Source organism: Nerophis ophidion, linkage group LG03, assembly GCF_033978795.1.
Source record: "Nerophis ophidion isolate RoL-2023_Sa linkage group LG03, RoL_Noph_v1.0, whole genome shotgun sequence".
In the NCBI taxonomy this organism is placed as follows: domain Eukaryota; kingdom Metazoa; phylum Chordata; class Actinopteri; order Syngnathiformes; family Syngnathidae; genus Nerophis; species Nerophis ophidion.
The window spans coordinates 44872187-44892735 of NC_084613.1; the positions used below are offsets into that span (position 1 = coordinate 44872187).

The 20549-nt window shown below is 39.9% G+C and overlaps 4 protein-coding genes across 8 annotated transcripts in view; 2 read left to right on the top strand and 2 right to left on the bottom strand.

Annotated features, from left to right (window-relative positions):
* The window catches only part of LOC133548849 (basal body-orientation factor 1-like), a 26303-nt gene extending 19632 nt beyond the window's left edge, over window positions 1-6671 (top strand). Inside the window, exon 10 of the mRNA XM_061893783.1 lies at window positions 5941-6671. Coding sequence (XP_061749767.1) covers window positions 5941-6019 — 79 coding nt within the window. The 3' untranslated portion in view covers window positions 6020-6671. The remainder of the gene's footprint in view (window positions 1-5940) is intronic.
* On the bottom strand, window positions 6340-17647 carry aldh6a1 (aldehyde dehydrogenase 6 family, member A1). Of its 2 annotated transcripts, none has more exons than XM_061895327.1 (12): window positions 17365-17647; window positions 16693-16734; window positions 16553-16627; window positions 16275-16436; window positions 16121-16199; window positions 14637-14939; window positions 8995-9116; window positions 8153-8342; window positions 7704-7885; window positions 7450-7629; window positions 6749-6847; window positions 6340-6656 (listed from the first exon to the last, which is right to left on the bottom strand). In XM_061895327.1, the coding sequence occupies exons 1-12, from the start codon at window positions 17365-17367 to the stop codon at window positions 6552-6554; spliced, it is 1542 nt and encodes a 513-aa protein (XP_061751311.1). In that variant the 5' UTR covers window positions 17368-17647; the 3' UTR covers window positions 6340-6551. The 2 variants fall into 2 exon arrangements, with proteins under 2 accessions (XP_061751311.1, XP_061751310.1); XM_061895326.1 differs by lacking the exon at window positions 17365-17647 and adding an exon at window positions 16926-17271.
* Window positions 17236-19987, top strand: gstz1 (glutathione S-transferase zeta 1). Of its 3 annotated transcripts, XM_061895330.1 has the most exons (10): window positions 17263-17395; window positions 17464-17631; window positions 17711-17762; window positions 17825-17892; window positions 17965-18045; window positions 18130-18255; window positions 19391-19466; window positions 19556-19608; window positions 19690-19739; window positions 19803-19987. In XM_061895330.1, the coding sequence occupies exons 2-10, from the start codon at window positions 17614-17616 to the stop codon at window positions 19927-19929; spliced, it is 651 nt and encodes a 216-aa protein (XP_061751314.1). In that variant the 5' UTR covers window positions 17263-17395; window positions 17464-17613; the 3' UTR covers window positions 19930-19987. The 3 variants fall into 3 exon arrangements, with proteins under 3 accessions (XP_061751313.1, XP_061751314.1, XP_061751312.1); XM_061895329.1 differs by lacking the exon at window positions 17464-17631 and having other exon boundaries at window positions 17236-17395; XM_061895328.1 differs by having other exon boundaries at window positions 17464-17762.
* The window catches only part of zgc:163014 (uncharacterized protein LOC100038766 homolog), a 15960-nt gene continuing 15372 nt past the window's right edge, over window positions 19962-20549 (bottom strand). Inside the window, exon 14 of one of the 2 annotated variants that reach the window (XM_061895324.1) lies at window positions 19962-20512. In XM_061895324.1, the coding sequence (XP_061751308.1) occupies window positions 20301-20512 (212 nt within the window). In that variant the 3' untranslated portion in view covers window positions 19962-20300. The remainder of the gene's footprint in view (window positions 20513-20549) is intronic. The other variant, XM_061895323.1, reaches the window with a different exon arrangement.

Here is a 20549-nt window from a genome sequence, read left to right on the forward strand (position 1 = left end):
ACGTCAATGCACTTTCAGGCAATTGGCTCCTCCTTACGTGCGCTCTTTGAGTTTATTTAGCTCTTTGAAGACTTGTGGTCAGAGTCAGCGAGCAGCTGGTAACATGATTTTAAGGAGGACTGTGCAGGGGATCTGGATGTATGACCAAAGGAGACGTATATCATATAAGCAGCCGCCTGGCAGTTCTCCACTGGTATTACACAACATTTGTAGGCTTAAACATTCAACAAACCTTTTGTGTGTCCATCCCTTGAGTCTGTATTTACACTGCAGGTGTAAGTGCCCAATTCAGAAATTATATTTACACAGCCTTTTAAGTGAGTTTACATTTACAGACCATCTAAAACTTCCCCAAATGCACATAATACAGTTTCTGACAAAAGTGTGTACACCCCTCATCTTTTATCATATCTTCTTGAGGCACAGTACTACAGTTCATCCAGAAAGCCCTTCACTTTTTCCACATTTCATGTTACAGCCTTATTAAAAAATGTAATCAACTAATTTTTGTCCTCAAAGTTATACACACAATACCTCCTAATGTTACAGTAAAAACATTATTTTTCTGCTAATTCAAAATAAAAAAAATTAAGAAATCACAAGTACATAATTATTCACAGCCTTTGCTCAGTACTTTGTTGATGCACCTTTGGCAGTAATTGCAACTTAAAGTATTTTTGAATACAAAGCCACAAGTTTGGCACATTTACTTTTGGGCAGTGTCACCTGTTATTCTTTGCAGGACCTCTCAAGCTCCATCAGTTGCTTTCCTTAGATGTTCAGTCGGATTCAAGTCTGGGCTTTGCCTGGCTGGGCCACTCAAGGACATTTACAGAGTTGTCCTGAAGCCATTACTTTTATATCTTGGTTGTAGGGCTGGGAGACATATCAATATACTCGATATACTCAATATATCACCGGTTTGTCTCTGTGCGATATAGAAAATGACTATATCGTGATATTCGAGTATACGTTCTCACGTAGTTGCTTTTAGCTGCGGGCATTATACTGCAGGCGTTCCTCACACTTTCTTGTCTCTCCTTCTCACAGACTTAAAATGAGCGCACCTTCTTACATATGTCACATACTGTCGCCCGTGCATCATGACGTTGCACATGGTTCGCCAGAGAGGTAGCGACACAGGTAACATTAGCTGTGGTGCTAACGGTTTGGTGCGAGTGGTAAAACGAGAGAAAGAAGGTGCGAAACTGGTAACAAATAAAGTAAGAATTTAATCCCAAGAAAAACAGCATGGGGTTCGTCTGGTGGTGATTTGGCTTCAAGCGGGAATATGTCGACCAGACAACCGTAATATGTCATGTATGCGGCAAATCGTTGCTACAAAAAGTAGCAGCACTCCTAATGTAGCATCATTTGAAAAGTCACCCACTAGAGAATAAGGAGTTCTTGAAATCCTGCATGTCGACATCTCAGCCAGTGCCACACCCACAAAATGCCGAAGCAACCAGTTCCAGATCAACACTGTATGAAAAAAATAGTCAACAACAAAAAGAGATAACGTCCGCAGGAACCTACCACATAGTGAAGGACATACACTATTTGATTTCCTATTATGCAGCTCATTTTTTTTTGACAGTTATTGAAATATCTTGTGTGACATCATGCACTAAAGTGCACTTGATTTGTTTTATAATATTGTAGTGGTGTTCTCTACAAAAAAGTGCACTTTAATTTAGTGTTGTTTTGATATGCCATCTTAGTGACACCATTCACAAAAGTGCACTCATAACTTGTTTTAAAATCTGTCTGACAATCTTGCACTTTCTGTTTTGAAATGACATTAATGTTTGTGCCACTGCTTAGTAACTGTTTAATAAATACAGTTTTGGTCAATTTAAAATGAGCATATTAATGCAGTATGAACAAGAATGTTTTAATATAGACACATAGAATAATCAGACTGCTGTGATTATATGCCCATCCATCAATCCATCCATCCATTTTCTATCGCTTGTCCCGTTTAGGGTCGCAGGGGCTCGCTGGAGCCTATCTCAGCTGCATGCATCCACCCATCCATCCATTTTTCTACCGCTTATTCCCTTTTGGGGTCGCGGGGGGCGCTGGCGCCTATCTCAGCTACAATCGGGCGGAAGGCGTGGTACACCCTGGACAAGTCGCCACCTCATCGCAGGGCCAACACAGATAGACAGACAACATTCACACTCACATTCACACACTAGGGCCAATTTAGTGTTGCCAATCAACCTATCCCCAGGTGCATGTCTTTGGAAGTGGGAGGAAGCCGGAGTACCCGGAGGGAACCCACGCATTCACGGGGAGAACATGCAAACTCCACACAGAAAGATCCCGAGCCTGGGATTGAACCCAAGACTGTAGGACCTTCGTATTGTGAGGCAGACGTATTAACCCCTCTGTAGCTGCATGCATCAAGTGTTAATTCAAGGCTAAGGCAAAATATCGAAACACATATTGTGTATCGTGACATAGCCTAAAAATATCTAGATATTGGTAAAAGGCCATTTCGCCCAGCCCGACTTGGCTGTGTGCTTAGGGTCGTTGTCCTGCTGAAAGATGAACAGTCACCCCAGGCTGAGTTCAAGAGCGCTCTGGAGCAAGTTTTCATCCATGAAGTCTCTGTAAATTGCTGCATTCATCTTTTCCTTTATCCTGACTAGTCTTCCAGTTCCTGCTACTGCCAGCATGATGCTGCCACCACCATCCTTCACTTTATGGATATTATTGGCCTGGTGCCTGTTTTCCTCCAAACATGACGCCTGGCATTCATATCCATCCTTCAATTTTCTACCGCTTATTCCTTTTGGAGTTGTGGGGGGTGCTGGAGCCTATTTCAGCTGCATTCGGGCAGAAGGCGGCGTACACCCTGGACAAGTTGCCACCTCAACACAAGGCCAACACAAATAGACAGACAACATTCACACACTAGGGCCCATTTAGTGTTGCCAATCAGCCTATCCCCAGGTGCATGTCTTTGGAGGTGGGAGGAAGCCGGAGTACCCGGAGAGAACCCACGGAGTCACGGGGAGAACATGCAAACTCCAAACGAAAGATCCACAGGCCAGGATTGAACTCAGGACTACTCAGGACCTTCGTGTTGTGAGGCACATGCAATAACCCCTGTTCCGCCAAATAATTCAATCTTTGTCTCATCAGACCACAGAATTAGTTTCTCATGGTCTGAGAGTCTTTCAGGTGCATTATGAACTTTTATGAAGGATTGGGTTTTGTTTGGCCACACTACCATACAGGCCTTATTAGTGGATTGCTGCAGAGATGGTTTTCTTTCTGTAAGGTTCTTCTCTCTCCACAGAAGAACATTGTTGCTCTGACAGAGTGAGCATCGGGCTCTTGATCACTTTCCTGACCAGAAACCCCTCCCACCTTCAGTTTAGACACACTTCTAGCTCCAGGAAGAATCCCGGTGGTTCCAAATTTCTTCCATTTACGGATGATAGAGACCACTGTGCTCATTGGAACCTTCAAAGAAGCAGATATTTATCTGTACCCTTTCCAAGATTTGTGAATGAAGACAAGACTGTCTCAGAAGTCTTTAGACAATTATTTGGGTTTTATTCTTGGTTTTTGTGCTGCCATGCACTGTCAAGTGTAAGACCTTACATATAGCCAGGTGTGTGCCTTGGTAAAAAAAATGTACAACCAACTGAAATTATCACAAGTGGACTTCAATTAAGCAGTAGGAACATCCCAAGGATGATCAGTTGAAACAGGATGCACCCAAGTTCACTTTTGAGCTTCATGGCAAAGGTTTTGTACACTTATGTACATGTGATTTCTTAGTTGCTTCTTTAAAAAATAAAATTACATGGTCATTTTGGTGTATTGTGTGTAGAATTTGGAAGATAAAAATGAATTAATTCCATTTTGAAATTAAGGCTGTAAGAGCAAAATGTGGAAAAAGTAACATGCTGTGAATACTTTGCAAATGCACTGTATCGAAATAAAAACATATCTGACATGTAGTCTTTGTACAGCTTGTATTACAGTTAGGAATGTGACAAATTATGGCAATACATGGTGATATATAACTTTAAAATACAATTAAGTTTTTTGCCATTGATAAATTTCATATTTTGTTTCTACTTCATGTGTTTTACATAGTCAGGGAGAGGTCTGAAGTTGCAAAAGAAAAACAGCAGCACTTTTAGTGGACTTGACTAGCGACGTAAAATGTATACATCTCACCGTGAAAATAAAAAGTGTGGACTCACTTTGACTTTTACCGTGTAGATGGCTCAAAGCTTGTGTGTTGTTTCGCTCTTATAAACACACCGATATTCCTGGCCATAATTGCAGTACAGGCCTACTGTCCTCTGAAAGATGTTTCGGTTTATGTTGGCAACCTGCCATGTGGCCCAGTTTCGTAAGACAAGGCGTAATGCATTACTTCAAAATGCCGCAGTACATGTTGGAATTCAGCTGTCCCTCAATGAACCGCAACTCCCCATCGCTGGCAGCATTCATGCAGCCCAAGTCACCTCGCATGACAATTGGCAAGACAATTATCCTGCTAATCATTTGTGTTGCCAGCTATTTAGTCATTTTCATGATAAAGTATATCTCCACTGCTATTTAAGCGAAGCCCTAAAATATAACTAAGTGTCATTTTACAGTAGTGTCTCGAAAAAAATATACTGTGATTAAATTGAAGTGTTCAAAGTGTACACACTTTCGTAGGATACTGTATATTTAGGTCAGTGGTTCTTAACCTTGTTGGAGATACTAAACCCCAAGTTTCATATAAGCATTCACCTAACCCTTCTTTCGTGAAAAATAAAATGTTTTTTTTTTTTTTTCAAATTCGAGACACTTAAGTTTTTTTTTACTGGTGCACAAAATGAACCGTGCATGAACATCACCTTGTTCAAAGAACAAAAGCAACACAGAGCATGAACTCACAACAAATTACACACCTGCAAATCAGTCTGACTTCTGCTGTTGCCGTATCCATAAAGCCGATAGGGAGAAGTTTTTATTTACACGATGAGTCGGGTGTGTCTTGACATCCGCGGCGGAGGTTCCGTCGAATCCCTGAGGCCGACTCACCGAACATCTAGGGTTCGATCGAACCCAGGTTAAGTTAAAGTACCAATGATTGTCACACACACACTAGGTGTGGTGAAATTATTCTCTGCATTTGACCCATATCCTTGATCACCCCCTGGGAAGTGAGGGGAGCAATGGGCGCCCTGGAATCATTTTTGGTGATTTAACCCCCAATTCCAACCCTTGATGCTGAGTGCCAAGCAGGGATGCAATGGGTCCCATTTTTTTTATAGTCTTTGGTAAGACTCGGCCGGGGTTCGAACTCACAATTTACCAATCTCAGGGCGGACACTAACCACAAGGCCATTGAGTAGGTTAAAAACCACTGATTTAGGTAGAAAATGCAATGGGCACTTTCAAATTGCCTGGTCAAACCAATCAAGGGTTTAAAATCAGGAAATCTTTAGTATTCAGATCAGATATCATCCACATTAATTAAAGATGTGGTTCTGACTAAGGATATCTGATTCAATGCATTTTACACTGTCATAGCGCATATCTGAACTATTCCACATGGGAGCAAAAATATAATGTGGTGTAAATGCAACCATAAAGAAACTAGTCTGTGAGAAGAAGGAATGTGTAAAAAGGGCAAGGAGTTACTGCATGAACAGCAAATCTGCATTTCCATGACAGGAGAACCAACAATCTTCTGTTTGAGAAGACATTCCACAGTGACAGTCCTCTCGCTGGGTAAGACACAAAATAAATGTTGGGGAATAAAAGTTGTACCTCATCCTTGCAATAACAATACACTGCGCCCACATTCCATGTTTAGCTGCAAAGACACTGCTGTGAGAACATGAATTTAACACAATGAATCTGCTATATTTGTATGCCGAATAATGATAATGATATTTTTTTTTTTCGAATTAGAGAGAAGATCTGCGCGCCGTCAACCTTCACTACTCAAGCTCCTGACTCCCTCCTACCCACAAACTCCAACCATGGGTAGACGCACCACGTGACCTCTGGTCCACCGTTAATTACACTTTGGATAGTCTCTGTCGCAAGTAGCACACCTCATTTTCACTTTTCCAAACATGTTGGGTGCAGTGTTATTTTAAATACCGGTACTCATGGTTGCTGGACATATTTGGATTCCCTTTGACTCTCTTGTTTATCTAAAAGATGTTATTCTGGATTCTGGCCTTCCAGCTTCATGTTTGTTTTGGCAAGGTCTATGCATGTCCAAACAACATCCTTATCTTGCAGAAAGTTTTCACACCAGAGTAGATGCTGCAAAGTGGAGAACAACTCCACATTTTCCATTACTTCAGCTGTAATGACCAGGTGTCCCAATATTTAATGTGGAAATAAATACCAGCATTATGTGCACAAAGCATCATTGACTGGCAAGATAATCCATATAGACACTGTTGTCATACACAATGTTTAAAAAGGGAACTACTGTACTATTTATTAGCAATTGCCACTGAGTCATTGAACAGTCATTTCCATTTCATCAGTTTGAACTGACTGCTTTTCTAGCGTCCCATGGTTGGCATGGTAACGGCTGGACTCTTGAGGGTAGCGTCCTCAGCTTTCCATTGTGAGGTTATGGTTTTGATCTGCGTATAGAATTGAATGCCCTGGACACAAATAAACAACAGTGTTTCAATCAGGTAGTCAAAATCTGTGAGTTTGATTTGCTTTCTAGGATGGGATACGTTAGTCGACATACTTGTTTGCCGTAGAAGTTCATGTCGCCTCTGAAAGATCCTCTTGATCCCGTGAAAGAGAACATGGGCAGTGGCACTGGGATGGGAACATTGACTCCAACCTGCACAAAAGCAGTGTTTTGCAGACAAATATAATGAATAAGTTTTTACATATGAAAAAAAAATCTCTCGGGACATAATTTGGCCAACAGAAACATAACTTGGAGCTGAGATTTGCTGTTTTGCAAACGGAGTTCTTCGATGATCGGGAAGGTGGGGGTGGGGGGGGACATGACACCGTTGGTTAGAATGTTCAAAAAAGGGACAAATAGGCATGGAAAGAAAGTCTTTTTGCCAAAGATGAACGGCAGGGAAAAAAGGTTGTTTGTTGCAGAGCGGCTTGGAGAGGAGTGAAGCACATGGCCTGTACAGCATTCCCCGACATGTGAACAGCAAACAGGGTAGGCTCCATGGGCAAACAAACAAGGTGAAGGATGGTATGCTTGCACATATACAGGACGCTCGGAATCCCTCCATTTATAATAAAACGTTGTCAGTGTGCCCCTGTTATGATTGAATACATATTTGCTGTGACTATTTGGAGCTTTTGGTGGGACAAGGGATGCTGAACATGTGTACTTTTGGTCGGTACAGCTATACTTGACATGGAAAATAGTTTTTTGGTGCATGACGGATTATGTCGGCAAAATGTGAACACACTCACCTGGCCCACATCCACCTCATGTGTGTATTTGCGAGCAGTGGCCCCGTTTGTAGTGAAGATGGCGGTACCATTGCCGTAGAGATTCTCGTTGACTAAATGGATAGCGTCATCCAGAGTGTTGGCCTCCAGAACGACCAGCACAGGTCCAAAAATCTCCTCGGTGTAGCATTTCATCTGAGGCTGTTTAAGCACACACAAAACTAGTTGGAACTCAAAAAAAAAAGTTTTACTCTTTGAAAGAGGAATCTACATACTGTGACGTTGCCAATGATGGTTGGACCCACAAAGTTGCCCTTCTCATAACCTGTAACTTTAACATGTCTGCCATCAAGGAGCACCTTAGCACCCTCATCCACTGCACTCTGGACCAGACTGCAGACTCTGTCCTTGGCCTGAGGGGAGATCAGTGGACCCACATCTGCACCAGGTTGGTCTCCTGCACGGAGCCCAAAAACAACCAGCTAGAAGGTTACATATGGCGCCTCACAAGATGTGGCGCATATATTCCAATACGTTGCCCAGAAACACACAAGTAGCAGAACAAGGGGCACCCTGAGGAACTCCCTCAAAAATTGAGGGTTTCCTGTGCGTCATATCTGTTTTCATTTCCATTTCACTCAGGAGAGTCTGATAGTCTGTGGTTGAGCAGAGGGCTTTCCAGGAAACTGAAGCTAACTCATAGAAAGCAGAACTTGAAGGGTACCTGCATTGACACGCAGCGCCTTGGTGCGCTCCACCAGCTCCGGCAGCCAACTGCGAGCCTCGCCCACCAGGATGGCCGTGGACAGAGCCATGCAGCGCTGGCCTGCAGCCCCGAATGCTGCACCCACAAGTTGGTTGAGAGTGTTCTCCTTGTTGGCATCAGGCATCACCACGCCATGGTTCTTTGCGCCCTACAGTAATATATACGTTTTACTTTTATGCCTTTTTTCACACAGTGGTGTGTGCATAAGTCTTCGTCAGGATTTAACAGCATTAAGTAGGGTTGTAATCCATTTTTTTTAAATTACATCAACTTATAAGTTCTCTTCAAAACATTTGAGTATCTTTCCAAGCACTATATAAAAAGTAATGCACATTTTAGAGATTGGGTTAGCTATGCAAATAACTATTTTTAAGGGATAATTGAAATATAAATCATTCGATATGGTCATTTTATAACCGAAAACTGGGGTGTTTATAGTACAGCCCAGGGTGCTCTGTAGAAAACAGCAAAAATGGAAAAATGAACAAAAATACACAATGTAGGGAGAAAAAGCTGTAATGTTGACACTAAAACACAAAGTGTTTTCTTTATATACATGCGCAAACTTTTTTTTTGCTGTTTTTACAAAATACAAAAAATATATCAAGAGTCCTTTTTGTTTTTCAGTATGCATTCCTTGGTAGAAAAGGTTTGGACACCCGTGTCCCAAGATTTAACACAGCACTACAGTTCTGTCTTCTGCTAATCCGTCCACAAATGACAATGCTTTAAATTATGCTGCCATCTAGTGGACGTTTACAGGATGCGTAATTTCTGCGTTGCACCTTGTGTGTCCTCACCATGTTTGACTGCACTCTCTTCCCATTTTTGGAGCCCCTCTCATAAATGTACTCCCCCGCTTGATTGGAGCCAACGAAGCTGATAGCCTTGATGCTCGTATGGTCACAAATAAAGTTTACAGCTGAGAAAGGGAAGGGGGGGGGGGGGGGGGGGGGGGGGGGGGGGAGAAAACATATAAATACACTTCACACACTGACCAACAGCTGGCAGATGGGTCAATAACGATGATTATCTTTACCAATTAGTGCTGTAGTAGTTATTATTGTGTCAAATACTTTTAAGTACTGCCATGCTCTACATCAATTAGTTTAACAAAAGTAAATGGTAAAGTTCATGCATCTTTAGATCAGTTTCCAAGCCTTTCTAGTACTTTTAATTAGGGATTTCTCAGTATGAACATTTCTTACTGCGGTTATTGTGACCAAAATGATCAATTGTTATTATTGCGGTATTTAAAAATGTGCTCAAAATTAAAAAAAATAAAGACTTTTACTGAAATCTTTTAACTAAGTTTTATTGAAAAAAACAACATTAAACATTTATGTTATAGAAGAAACATTGTAGATAAAACAAATGTTTCATGTACCTCGAGTATAAATGTAATATGCACGTGCAAGCAATACAAGCATTATAAACAAAGTAATATGGCAGAAACAAAATCATTTTAAAAAAGTATGATAAGATAGCAATTAATGGACAGGAGAGAAAAATATTAAAGAAAAACAAATGTAAGAATTTTGAAAGATGACATCTGATGATCATAAGATGTAACTGCACTTTTGGGCCATTTAATTTTTAAAAAATTTAATTTTTCATTTACACTTACACAATTATGGCCAAAATGATAATCATGATTAATTTGATTAATATTGAAATCCCGATTAATCATTATGTTATGTAAAAATGTTGGTGTGGGACATGAACGCGACAGCATAATGTAATTTGTATTGCTTAATAAAAACGCTATACATATGTATATTCAACACATTTGTGTTTTTGTTCACTAAAATCGTGTCATCTTTTTCTCCTATGATGCCATTATCTCTATTTATACATTTTAATAGAGAAAAGTTTATATTTAAGTTATTACCATGAATTGATTAACGTGGACCCCGACTTAAACAAGTTGAAAAACTTAATCGGGTGTTACCATTTAGTGGTCAATTGTACGGAATATGTACTGAACTGTGCGAAGTACATTTATAGGAACTTTATGTATTTACATGTTGTATATGGAAAAAAACCTTAGTGTTTGACCAGAATAATGTCACATAGGAATTAACTACACCATAAAACATTAACAAAATGCTATGTCATATAAGTGATTTTTAAATAAATGTTATGCCATGCAACAATCCCCACAAATGTAAAAAAAACATGCATGTTTACTTTTTGGTATCAATATAAAACAAAGCAGTTTGGCTAATGAACATTAACACTAAACAAGTTATGTTCTTCTCCACCATGTGGTTCATTTGAATTTATTTCGAAAATGCAAGCATACAACATGATACCGTACATCACAATTTCCAGTTTCTCTTTTCAACATGTTTGAAAAGGAGTAGGAAGAAGCAGAGTTTATTTAATCCTACCCCTTTTCTTTTACATAACAGTTGCTAAAACTTTTGTACACTTCCTGTTCTCAATGTATTCAAAAATTTACTCCATAAGTAATCCCAATAAAAATAAATAATTGGTGAAGTAAATTATATTCCATACGATGAGATAAGTAAGATTATTTTGAGAATGAAAGAATGGTTGGATGAATAAATTCAGAATGTTTATCATGGTTCTTCTTCTTTGTACTTTGCAAATACTTTAAGTTTGAAGAGTTTCTTGATGTGGATCATATTATTAGTACATTGATTACTTTGCTTGATCCATTCCATAATTTAATTCCGCATACTGATATACTGAAGGTCTTAAAAAATTACATTTTTCTCTATGATTACATTTCTCCTCTTTTGTTGAGAAGAATTGTTGTATATTCTTGGGAAACAGGTTATAGTTTGCTTTGTGTATAATTTTAGCTGTTTGCAAATTCATTATGTCATGGAATTTCAGTATCATTGTTTCAATAAATAAAGGGTTTGTATGTTCTCTATATCCAACATTATGTATTATTCTAACTGATCTTTTTTGTAACACTGTTAGTGAATGAAGTGTACTTTTGTAATTATTTCCCCATATTTGTACACAGTAACTCAGATATGGTAACACTAGTGAGCAGTAGAGAATATGAAGTGATTTTTGGTCTAGAACATGTTTTGCTTTATTCATTATTGACGTGTTTCTTGTTACTTTATGTTGTATATTTTTTTACATGAGATTTCCAGTTCAATTTATCATCAATCATCATACCTTGAAAATTGGTTTCATTCACTCTTCATTTCTATTCCGTCTATTTGTATTTGTGTTTGACTTTCTCTTCTACTGTTACCAAATAGCATTATTTTAGTTTTACTGAGATTCAATGAGTCTGTATTTGTCAAAACATTTTTTTAATATGTTCATTTCTTCTGTTTTTATTTGTGTGATCTTCTATGTGTTCTCTCCTGAACAAAACGCTGTTGTATCATCCGCAAATACTAACTTTAAATCTCTTGTAACTTTACAAATGTCATTTATATAGGGATTGAGTAATTTAGGTCCTAGTATTGATCCCTGAGGTAAACCAAAGGATATATTTAGCGTTGTAGAAGTGTGTTCGCCTAGCTTCACGTATTGTTTCCTGTTTGTTAGATAACTTCTTATCCAGTTTAAGACTAACCCTCTGATGCCATACCGTTCTAATTTTTTTATTAAAATATTGTGATTAATCGTGTCAATTGCTTTAGTTAGATCCATAAACACTGCTGCCACACATTTTTTACTATCCGTTGCATTGGTAATTTCTTCTATAATTTCAATTACAGCCATTGAAGTTGAAACATTAGCTCTGTATCCATATTGGTTTTCTACAAGTATTCTATTTCTATTTATGAAACTCTCTTCTAATCTGTTATTGAACAGTTTTTCAATGATTTTAGAAAATTGTGGAAGTAAAGAAACAAGTCTATAATTTGTAAATGGATGTCTGTCTTCAGTCTTATAAATTGGTGCAACTTTAGCTATTTTCATTTTGTTTGGAAATGTACCTGTTTGAGATGATAGGTTACTAATATACTGTACATTAATGGTCCTGAGATCTCTTCAATAACCTTTTTTATCGTTTCCATATCAATTCCGTTACAATCAGTTGAAGTCTTAGATTTACATTTTTTCACAACTGTAACTATTTCCTCCTGTGTCACATTACTGAAGAACATGGAGTTGGAATTTCACTCTATGGTATCATCAATTCATCCATTTCCTACCGCTTATGCCCTTTGGGGTCGTGGGGGGCGCTGATGCCTATCTCAGCTACAATCAGGCGGAAGGCGGCGTACACCCTGGACAAGTCGCCACCTCATCACAGGGCCAACACAGATAGATTGACAACATTCACACTCACATTCACACTAGGGCCTATTTAGTGTTGCCAATCAACCTATCCTCAGGTGCATGTCTTTGGAAGTGGGAGGAAGCCGGAGTACCCGGAGGGAACCCAGGCAGTCACGGGGAGAACATGCAAACTCCACACAGAAAGATCCCGAGCCTGGGATTGAACGCCTGACTACTCAGGACCTTCGTATTGTGAGGCAGACGCACTAACCCCTCTGCCACCGTGAAGCCCTCAATGGTATCATTATAGTCCTCAATTGAAACTGGGTCTGGAATCCTTTCTTCCAATTTTGGTCCAATATCTACAAAGTAATTATTAAAGCTTTCAACTACTTCCTTTATGTTATCATTATGTTTATTTCCATCTAAGAAGTATTGGGGGTAAATCCCTCTTAAAACCATTTTTAATAATGCTATTAAGAATTCCCCATGTTGCTCTCATATTATTTTTGTTCCTGTCCACTAATTCACTGTAATATCAGTGCAACAGTTTGGGCAAACAAAACAAATAGGAGCGATACCTCTCAGATACAGTATAATACACAATCTTTGTGCTTCACTGTGTTGACACTTCACAGCTTGCGTTCAATTCGATTAGGTGAAAAAACATTTTAGCTAGTATTGATGTTATTGGAACACTGACAAAGTTAGCAGTTAAATAAAGGACAAGTGACCATTCTAGTAAACAAACAGCAAGACTTTATGAACAAATTGTGGCAACTTTCCCTAAACATCGCCTGCTGCATGGTAACTCTCACAGAGGCTGAGTGAAGGAGAAAAATTAAAAGCAATTCCAAATATTTTTCACCTTTGCTGTATACTTTTTGTGTGTGACACACCTGTCGCCACCTAATAGTAGTAGCAGTACACTCTTAAAAGCACATCGAGACTCCACGGTAGTGAAGCGAGTGAAATCAAGTAAAACGAAGCCATAGCCTCAGTTTACTTGAAGGGAAAATCTCTGGAGCAAGGCCCGTCATATTTCTTAAAGCCAAACAGCAATAATGCGCTTGAGACTCCGTTTCCAGGAAGTCAGCGGTGTTGCCAAAAATGCATTAATAAATGACAGTTTTTCAGTATTTAAACTGTATTACTAACCATCTGGAATTTTACCACGGTTCATTATACTGTTTATGGTTACATTTCTAGTTGTGATTAACTACTACTAGGGGCGGCATGGCGTAGTGGGTAGAGCAGCCGTGCCAGAAACCTGAGGGTTGCAGGTTCGCTTCCCACCTATTAACATCCAGATCGCTGCCGTTGTGTCCTTGGGCAGGACACTTCACCCTTGCTCACACTGGTGAATGAATGATGAACGAATGATTGGTGGTGGCGCAAACTGGCAGCCACGCTTCTGTCAGTCTACCCCAGGGCAGCTGTGGCTACTGATGTAGCTTACCACCACCAGGTGAAGTGTGAAGTGAATTATATTTATATAGCGCTTTTCTCAAATGACTCAAAGCGCTTTACATAGTGACACCCAATATCTAAGTTACATTTAAACCAGTGTGGGTGGCACAGGGAGCAGGTGGGTAAAGTGTCTTGCCCAAGGACACAACGGCAGTAACTAGGATGGCACAAGCGGGAATCGAACCTGCAACCCTCAAGTTGCTGACATGGCCACTCTACCAACGGAGCTATGCCGCCCCAGGTGTGAATGAATGATGGGTTCCCACTTCTCTGTCAGTGCTGTGAGTATCTAACAAAAGAAAAGCGCGATATAAATCTAATCCATTATTATTATTATAGCTACATATTGTCTTTGAAAAATGTGCATATGCAGTGTTTCATCAATTTATCATTTATCTTGGTTATATTCAAGACGCCTGTGGTAGGGGAATTTCTGTGAAGTATAGCAATTCCGAGACGATATTTATTGAGTTTTATGACTATATGTATTTAATGTCTTTATTAGTGCTTCACACACACTTAAATTGAATGCACTCTAAAATGTATGTAATTTTAACATGAAAAGCTAAATGGGTTCTCAAATCGCAATGGTACTTTAAAATTTGTGATGCACTGAAGCTCCAGTAAATGAACCACACACTGGCGAGGAGAGGTTCACTGCTTCACACCATCATATAATACTATTTCTATATACACACACAAATAACAATAAGCACAAATAAACAGAATGTGGACCACAAACTCTTACCGTCATGTTGTCCATGGATAATGTTGAGGGTCCCGTCTGGAGCGCCAGCATCCTGCAGCAACTTGGCCAGCAGCATGGCACATGTGGGTACCCGCTCGGAAGGTTTTAGAAGGTACGTGTTGCCGCACACCATTCCCATAGGGAACATCCACAGCGGGATCATGGCGGGGAAGTTGAAAGGGGCGATGCCAGCACATACCCCGAGGGGGAGGCGGTATGTGTATGTGTCCATGTCCTCGGTGATGGAGGGCAGAGTTTCACCCAGCATCAGAGAGGTGATGCTGCAGGCGTGCTCCACAACCTCTGATCAAAGTAAAAAACAAATGAGCATTCAAGGCACCTTCACTTTTTTCATTTGTTAATTTTGGTGCTGCTACGATAAAAAACAAAAAAGTCATAAATTACCATGATATGTTATTGTATATGATGTTATACTTTAAAGGCCACATACAACTAAAATGTCATCTAGCAGTGCGAGTAACACTTTTAGTACTTGGCATATATGCCGAGAGTATTTACTATGTAGCAGCTTTTTGTGTTTTCTGAAAAAAATGACTAAAGCAACCATTTTAAGAGGTTTATGAATTATATATTTGTCATAGAACAGGTTACTTTGTGCTTCATGAAGGATGTGAAATATGCAGTGATGGGCAAGCTACTCAGAAAATGTAAGCTAAGCTACAAGTGACTCTTGATTAAATGTTGCCAAGATACAGGGGACGCTACCCCCAGAGAATTGTAGGAAGCTCCAAGGCAAAAGTAGCTTGCAACATTAAATAAATATAATTTACTGGACAACACCCCACCAAACAGGAAAAAAAAATGCTCAGTTTGATTGTTTATTAAAATAAACACTAGCTAGAAACACATTCTTTTTAAACTACTCAGTGGCCTAGTGGTTAGAGTGTCCGCCCTGAGATCGGTAGGTTGGGAGTTCAAGCCCAGGCCGAGTCATACCAAAGACTATAAAAAAATGGGACCCATTGCCTCCCTGCTTGGCACTCAGCATCAATGCCAAGCAGGGAGCCAATGGGTCCCATTTTTTTATAGTCTTTGGTATGACTCGGCTGGGGTTTGACATTAAGGGTTGGAATTGGGGGTTAAATCACCAATAAATGATTCCCGGGCGCGGCACCGCTGCTGCCCACTGCTCCCTTCACCTCCCAGGGGGTGAACAAGGGGATGGGTCAAATGCAAAGGACAAATTTCACCACACCTAGTGTGTGTGAGACTCATTGGTACTTTAACTTTAACTAATAACATCTGTTTAAATAGCATAAGATGTATAAAATGAGGGGAAAAAACACAGGAAACTAGTTAAAAATGCAGAGACAAAGACAGTGAGTGAGTTGCCCTTTGTTCTTAGTGGCCAACATTACTCATTAACCATGAGATACAACACACACACACGCGCAGAGTACACATTTACCTATTCGTTGCCCTTTGTAAAGTTATATATACTACTGTATGCGTGTGTTACTTACGCAATCCCCTGAACACATCCCCCTCTGCGTCTGCAAGGGTCTTGCCTTGTTCTACTGTGATGGACTTGGCAAGCTCTTTCTGGGGTACACAAAGAACCTCTAATCAGTTTCCACAATTAGATGCTATTGGTCGGCTTGCACAATTTTGACTCACAATGTTGTCTTTGATGAGCTGCTGGTAGCGCAGAAAGACCTGCTGTCGGGCCAGGATGGAAGTCTCAGACCAGGACGTGAAGGCCTTGGAACAAGAGTCCACAGCAGCCAACATTTCCTGCTGGGTGGCTTTTGGCACACGGGCGATCACCTCGTTGGTAGCCTGCAGTGGAGATGATCAATATTTGAGTTACTTCTTCGTTACACTCAAGTTTACATGTGCATCAAAAAAACTTAACGGATGTTTATGCATATTACAGTTATGTTATGAATACTTACAGGATTGTGAATATCAAGCCATTCTGTAGTGTTGGATTCAACAAACTTTCCATCAATGAGCAGCTTGATAGTGGGCTGCAAGACGTGAATTACACAACTTACTTAATCATGTATGACAGTGATGTCGTTTTCAAACTTACCACCGAAGAAGAGTAGCACATGCGACCAACTTTAAATGGAACCTGTGAATTAAATGTAAACAATAATGCAAGTCCTCTCACATGATTATTCGGAATAGTTGTCATTTAAAAAGCTGCATGACAATTGTAAAGGGGAGTTCATCCTGTGTGAGTGAAGTGTGTAAACAAGTCCACGCCGCCAATGACCTCTCGTAACATTAGAAATTTGAACGAATTTTGCTTCAAAACCATACCTTCGCTTTGAGTGCTGATCTTAAAGCCATGGAAGCCATAATGAGGACATTAAGAAGAGATAACCACGAGTAGGGAGAGGGTTGGTCGCCAGAAGACGACTGCGTTGAGGTTTTACTTTAGGGTCACTAGAATGGGCGGGGTTTAATCAATATCTGAGGCCTACCATTCGTTTGTGTAAAAATGACGCTAACTGGTTGGTTGACGTCGGGTGATTCTGACCAATAGTCAATAGAGAATGTATAAACTCCCGCCTTATTTACCTCTACTGACCAATCAGCGATTCAAACAACTTCCGCGTTTTTTGTCGTATTAGCCGAACTAACTTGGTATCTATGACAATGACCGACATACTAAGCTGTAAAAGGGTGAAGAGGACGCTTTAAACATCCTTCGCGACACAAATGAGGAAACTTTAAAAAAAAAAAAAAAAAAGTTCACCATGCGCTTGTCCTGGGTTCTCCTGGCAAAGGTAATTTAATTTAAAATGAACTGTTTGCTAGTTTGTCCAAAGAGAACACTATGACTAATATGAAGCAGATGTGCTGTGATGCTGCTCAGTCCTGGAGCAAAGAGGAGGTAGGAGGGATGCGAGGAACACATCCTATTGGCTGTCACAGGACGGGCATGAGGTCAGCTTATACAACTTTTTGCAGCCGCACTTTTTGGTGCAAACTCGACTGAGAAGTTATGTCAGAGCAACCTAAGGTGCCATAAAAGAAATGAAAAGGATGAACTGGAGCACATCATGTTCTTTATTCCTATGGTGTTTCTTCTCTTCCTGCAGCCTGTCCTCCATGGATACTTCAGAAGCTCCTGCACATGGAGAGTACGAATCGGTAAGACATTCCTTAACATTTTTGCTCAACATGGCGATACTAAACTTTTTGTGCATTAATAGCTTTGGCCATGAAAGGTATTGAATATGACCAAGTGCCTGTCAACCTGATCAAAGATGGAGGTCAGCAGGTAGAGTTAAATGTTTACAAGTCAACATCAGTTGAAAGTTTATGTTTGAGTTACAAAAAATGTGCGTTCCAGCTCACAGAGGAATACAAGACTTTCAACCCAATGCAGCAAGTGCCTGCAGTGGAAATTGATGGCATCACCCTCTCCCAGTCAGTGAGTACCTCACCAAAACTTCTCACCTAAGATTTTCTTTTTCCCCCCAGTTCAGATCTTACTTTTACTGTTGGGCTCACACAGTTGGCAGTGATCCAGTACATTGATGAGACCAGGCCAGGACCTCGCCTTCTGCCATCAGAGCCAAAGAAACGGGCCCAGGTTCGGATGATAAGTGATCTTATTGCTTCTGGGATACAACCTCTGCAGGTAGACAAACACTCGTAATCATTATACAGTGGTACCTCAGTTTTTGTATGCCCCACTTTTATTTAAAGGAAATTCACACCAAAGGTTTACAATGGTTTTCGTATACCATCTCGTTCATTGCACATCAAACTAGTCCATTTCCCTAACACCCAAACCAACATGATGCCAAATAAAGTTGTGAGTGCCAGCACTTTACTAAAGAAGGAGGGAAACAATATTGAATTCAAGAAAGAACACATAGCAAATTACAAAAGGTGGCGTCTGGGTGGCTCTCCTCTCCCCTTTTGCCAACAGTAATCTTCAATAAAAATATAAAAGTGATGTCAAATGTTTATTTATCCCTTGTATTCCTCATTTACAAGCATTTTGTATTGTCTTTAGGGATGGGTACTGAATATGTCACTTCTATAGGCAGTAACCAAATTCTGTCAGTCCTACCAGGTATCGATTCACGCAAAAATCAAATGGGGCCATATTTCGATTCCTTTGTTGCACATGACATGTCCAGTTGCTGACTCGACTGGCTCAAACACTTGGCGAGCAGACATTTTTTCAAGCAGGACTGCCGCTAGGTAATGTTGCAAGTAAGCTTGATCGAAGACACTAACATACAGTAAGGCTCCGCTATTTAAAATGGATTGGCATTGATTTCCGCGGATTAGCATATACATTACTGCCATCTAATGTCTTGTAATTGCAACTGCATACAAAGTCAACTGTATATTACCTGCACATTAGACTCAATTGTAAAAATCTATATACAACTAATGGACAGCATAGATTTTAGCTCATTGTTAATGTTAGCGATTGTATTAATAAACAAATTAATATTGGTTAAAATAAACACACAAATTGGTACAGTAGCCTATCGATAAATTCCCGGGTACCGGGAAATGGTGTCATATCGATTCAAATGTGAAAAGGTACCCATGCAAAAGTACAATTCTCTAAAATGTGTTTTATTTTAACATTTGTGAGTGTCTAACGTCTTAATTGGATTTGTTATGACTTTTTCTATGTGGGAAAAATTGCTTTAGTTTTCATCAGACCTTTGGGACAAAAACAGAGCAACCACTGTAGTAGTTTAATATATATTAGTGGTCATATTTGACATCATTATTTCTAAATATTTTAGAATCTACACGTGATCCAAAAGATTGGAGCAGAGAAGGTGCCGTGGGCGCAGTATTTCATTAATCGTGGTTTTGAAGGTTGGTGTGCACCACTTGCAGAATCCTTTGACATCTCCCATAACCAAGACATTTGAATATTAAGTTCATGCCTGTTTGTTCTTGTGCAGCTCTTGAGCCTATTCTCAAGCAAACGTCTGGGAAATATTGCGTCGGTGATGAGGTAATAGCTTTCCATTAAAACAGCCTGTTAATGACCTTGTCATTTTGAGGGCTTATTTGATGAGTCATTTTACCTTTTTAGATATCCATGGCTGACATATGCCTGGTGCCGCAAGTCTACAATGCAGAGAGGTACAGTACGTTAAAAATATTTAATTAGAAAATGTCACAATGTAGTTTGTTTTTAAACTGCAGGTTTAAAGTGGACGTCAGTTTGTATCCAACAATCCACAGGCTAAATCAAAGCTTACTTGAGATCGAAGCTTTCCAAGTGAGCCATCCATCTTGCCAGCCAGACACGCCTGTTGAACTGAGAGTATAGCAAATGCTGGGCTCCCACTTCACACACACTAAAATAAAATGCTTTGGATATAACTCCATTATTTTTGCAGTTTTTTGAAACAATAACACTTCGTTATAAATAGTTATTGGCATTTATTAATATCAATATTAAAGCACCAGCATTTCACTGAAACATGAGTACTTGCAAAACATGCAAATGACAGATTTGTTATGCAAAGCTTGCGGAAAATCAGCTGCTCGGAGGAAGTGTGGTTATTTATGGCAGACACTAAAACAAGGACAAGGCAGCAGAAAATGTTTCAAGTGTTAAGAAGTAAACTACATGAAGAAGCTAGCATTTTTTTAAAAAACCATGACATCCTGTTCAGTGTCCATCCAAGATAAAATGTATCATAAAGGAATCTCCAATGTGCACTTAACGGTGTCATTGTAGAAGTTACCAGAGCAGTCTGAGCCCCCAAACACCAGCAGTTTGCAGTGGACTTTGACAGGTCGATCCTGCTCGGCTGCTAAGGTGGATGAACTCAAAAGGATCAAACTGTGTCCAGCACGAGGCTTGGAGCCCAACTCCGACAACGCCATTGAACCCCACATGTTGGTGTCTGAACACAGAGCCAAGCAGTGTTGGTACAAAATGGT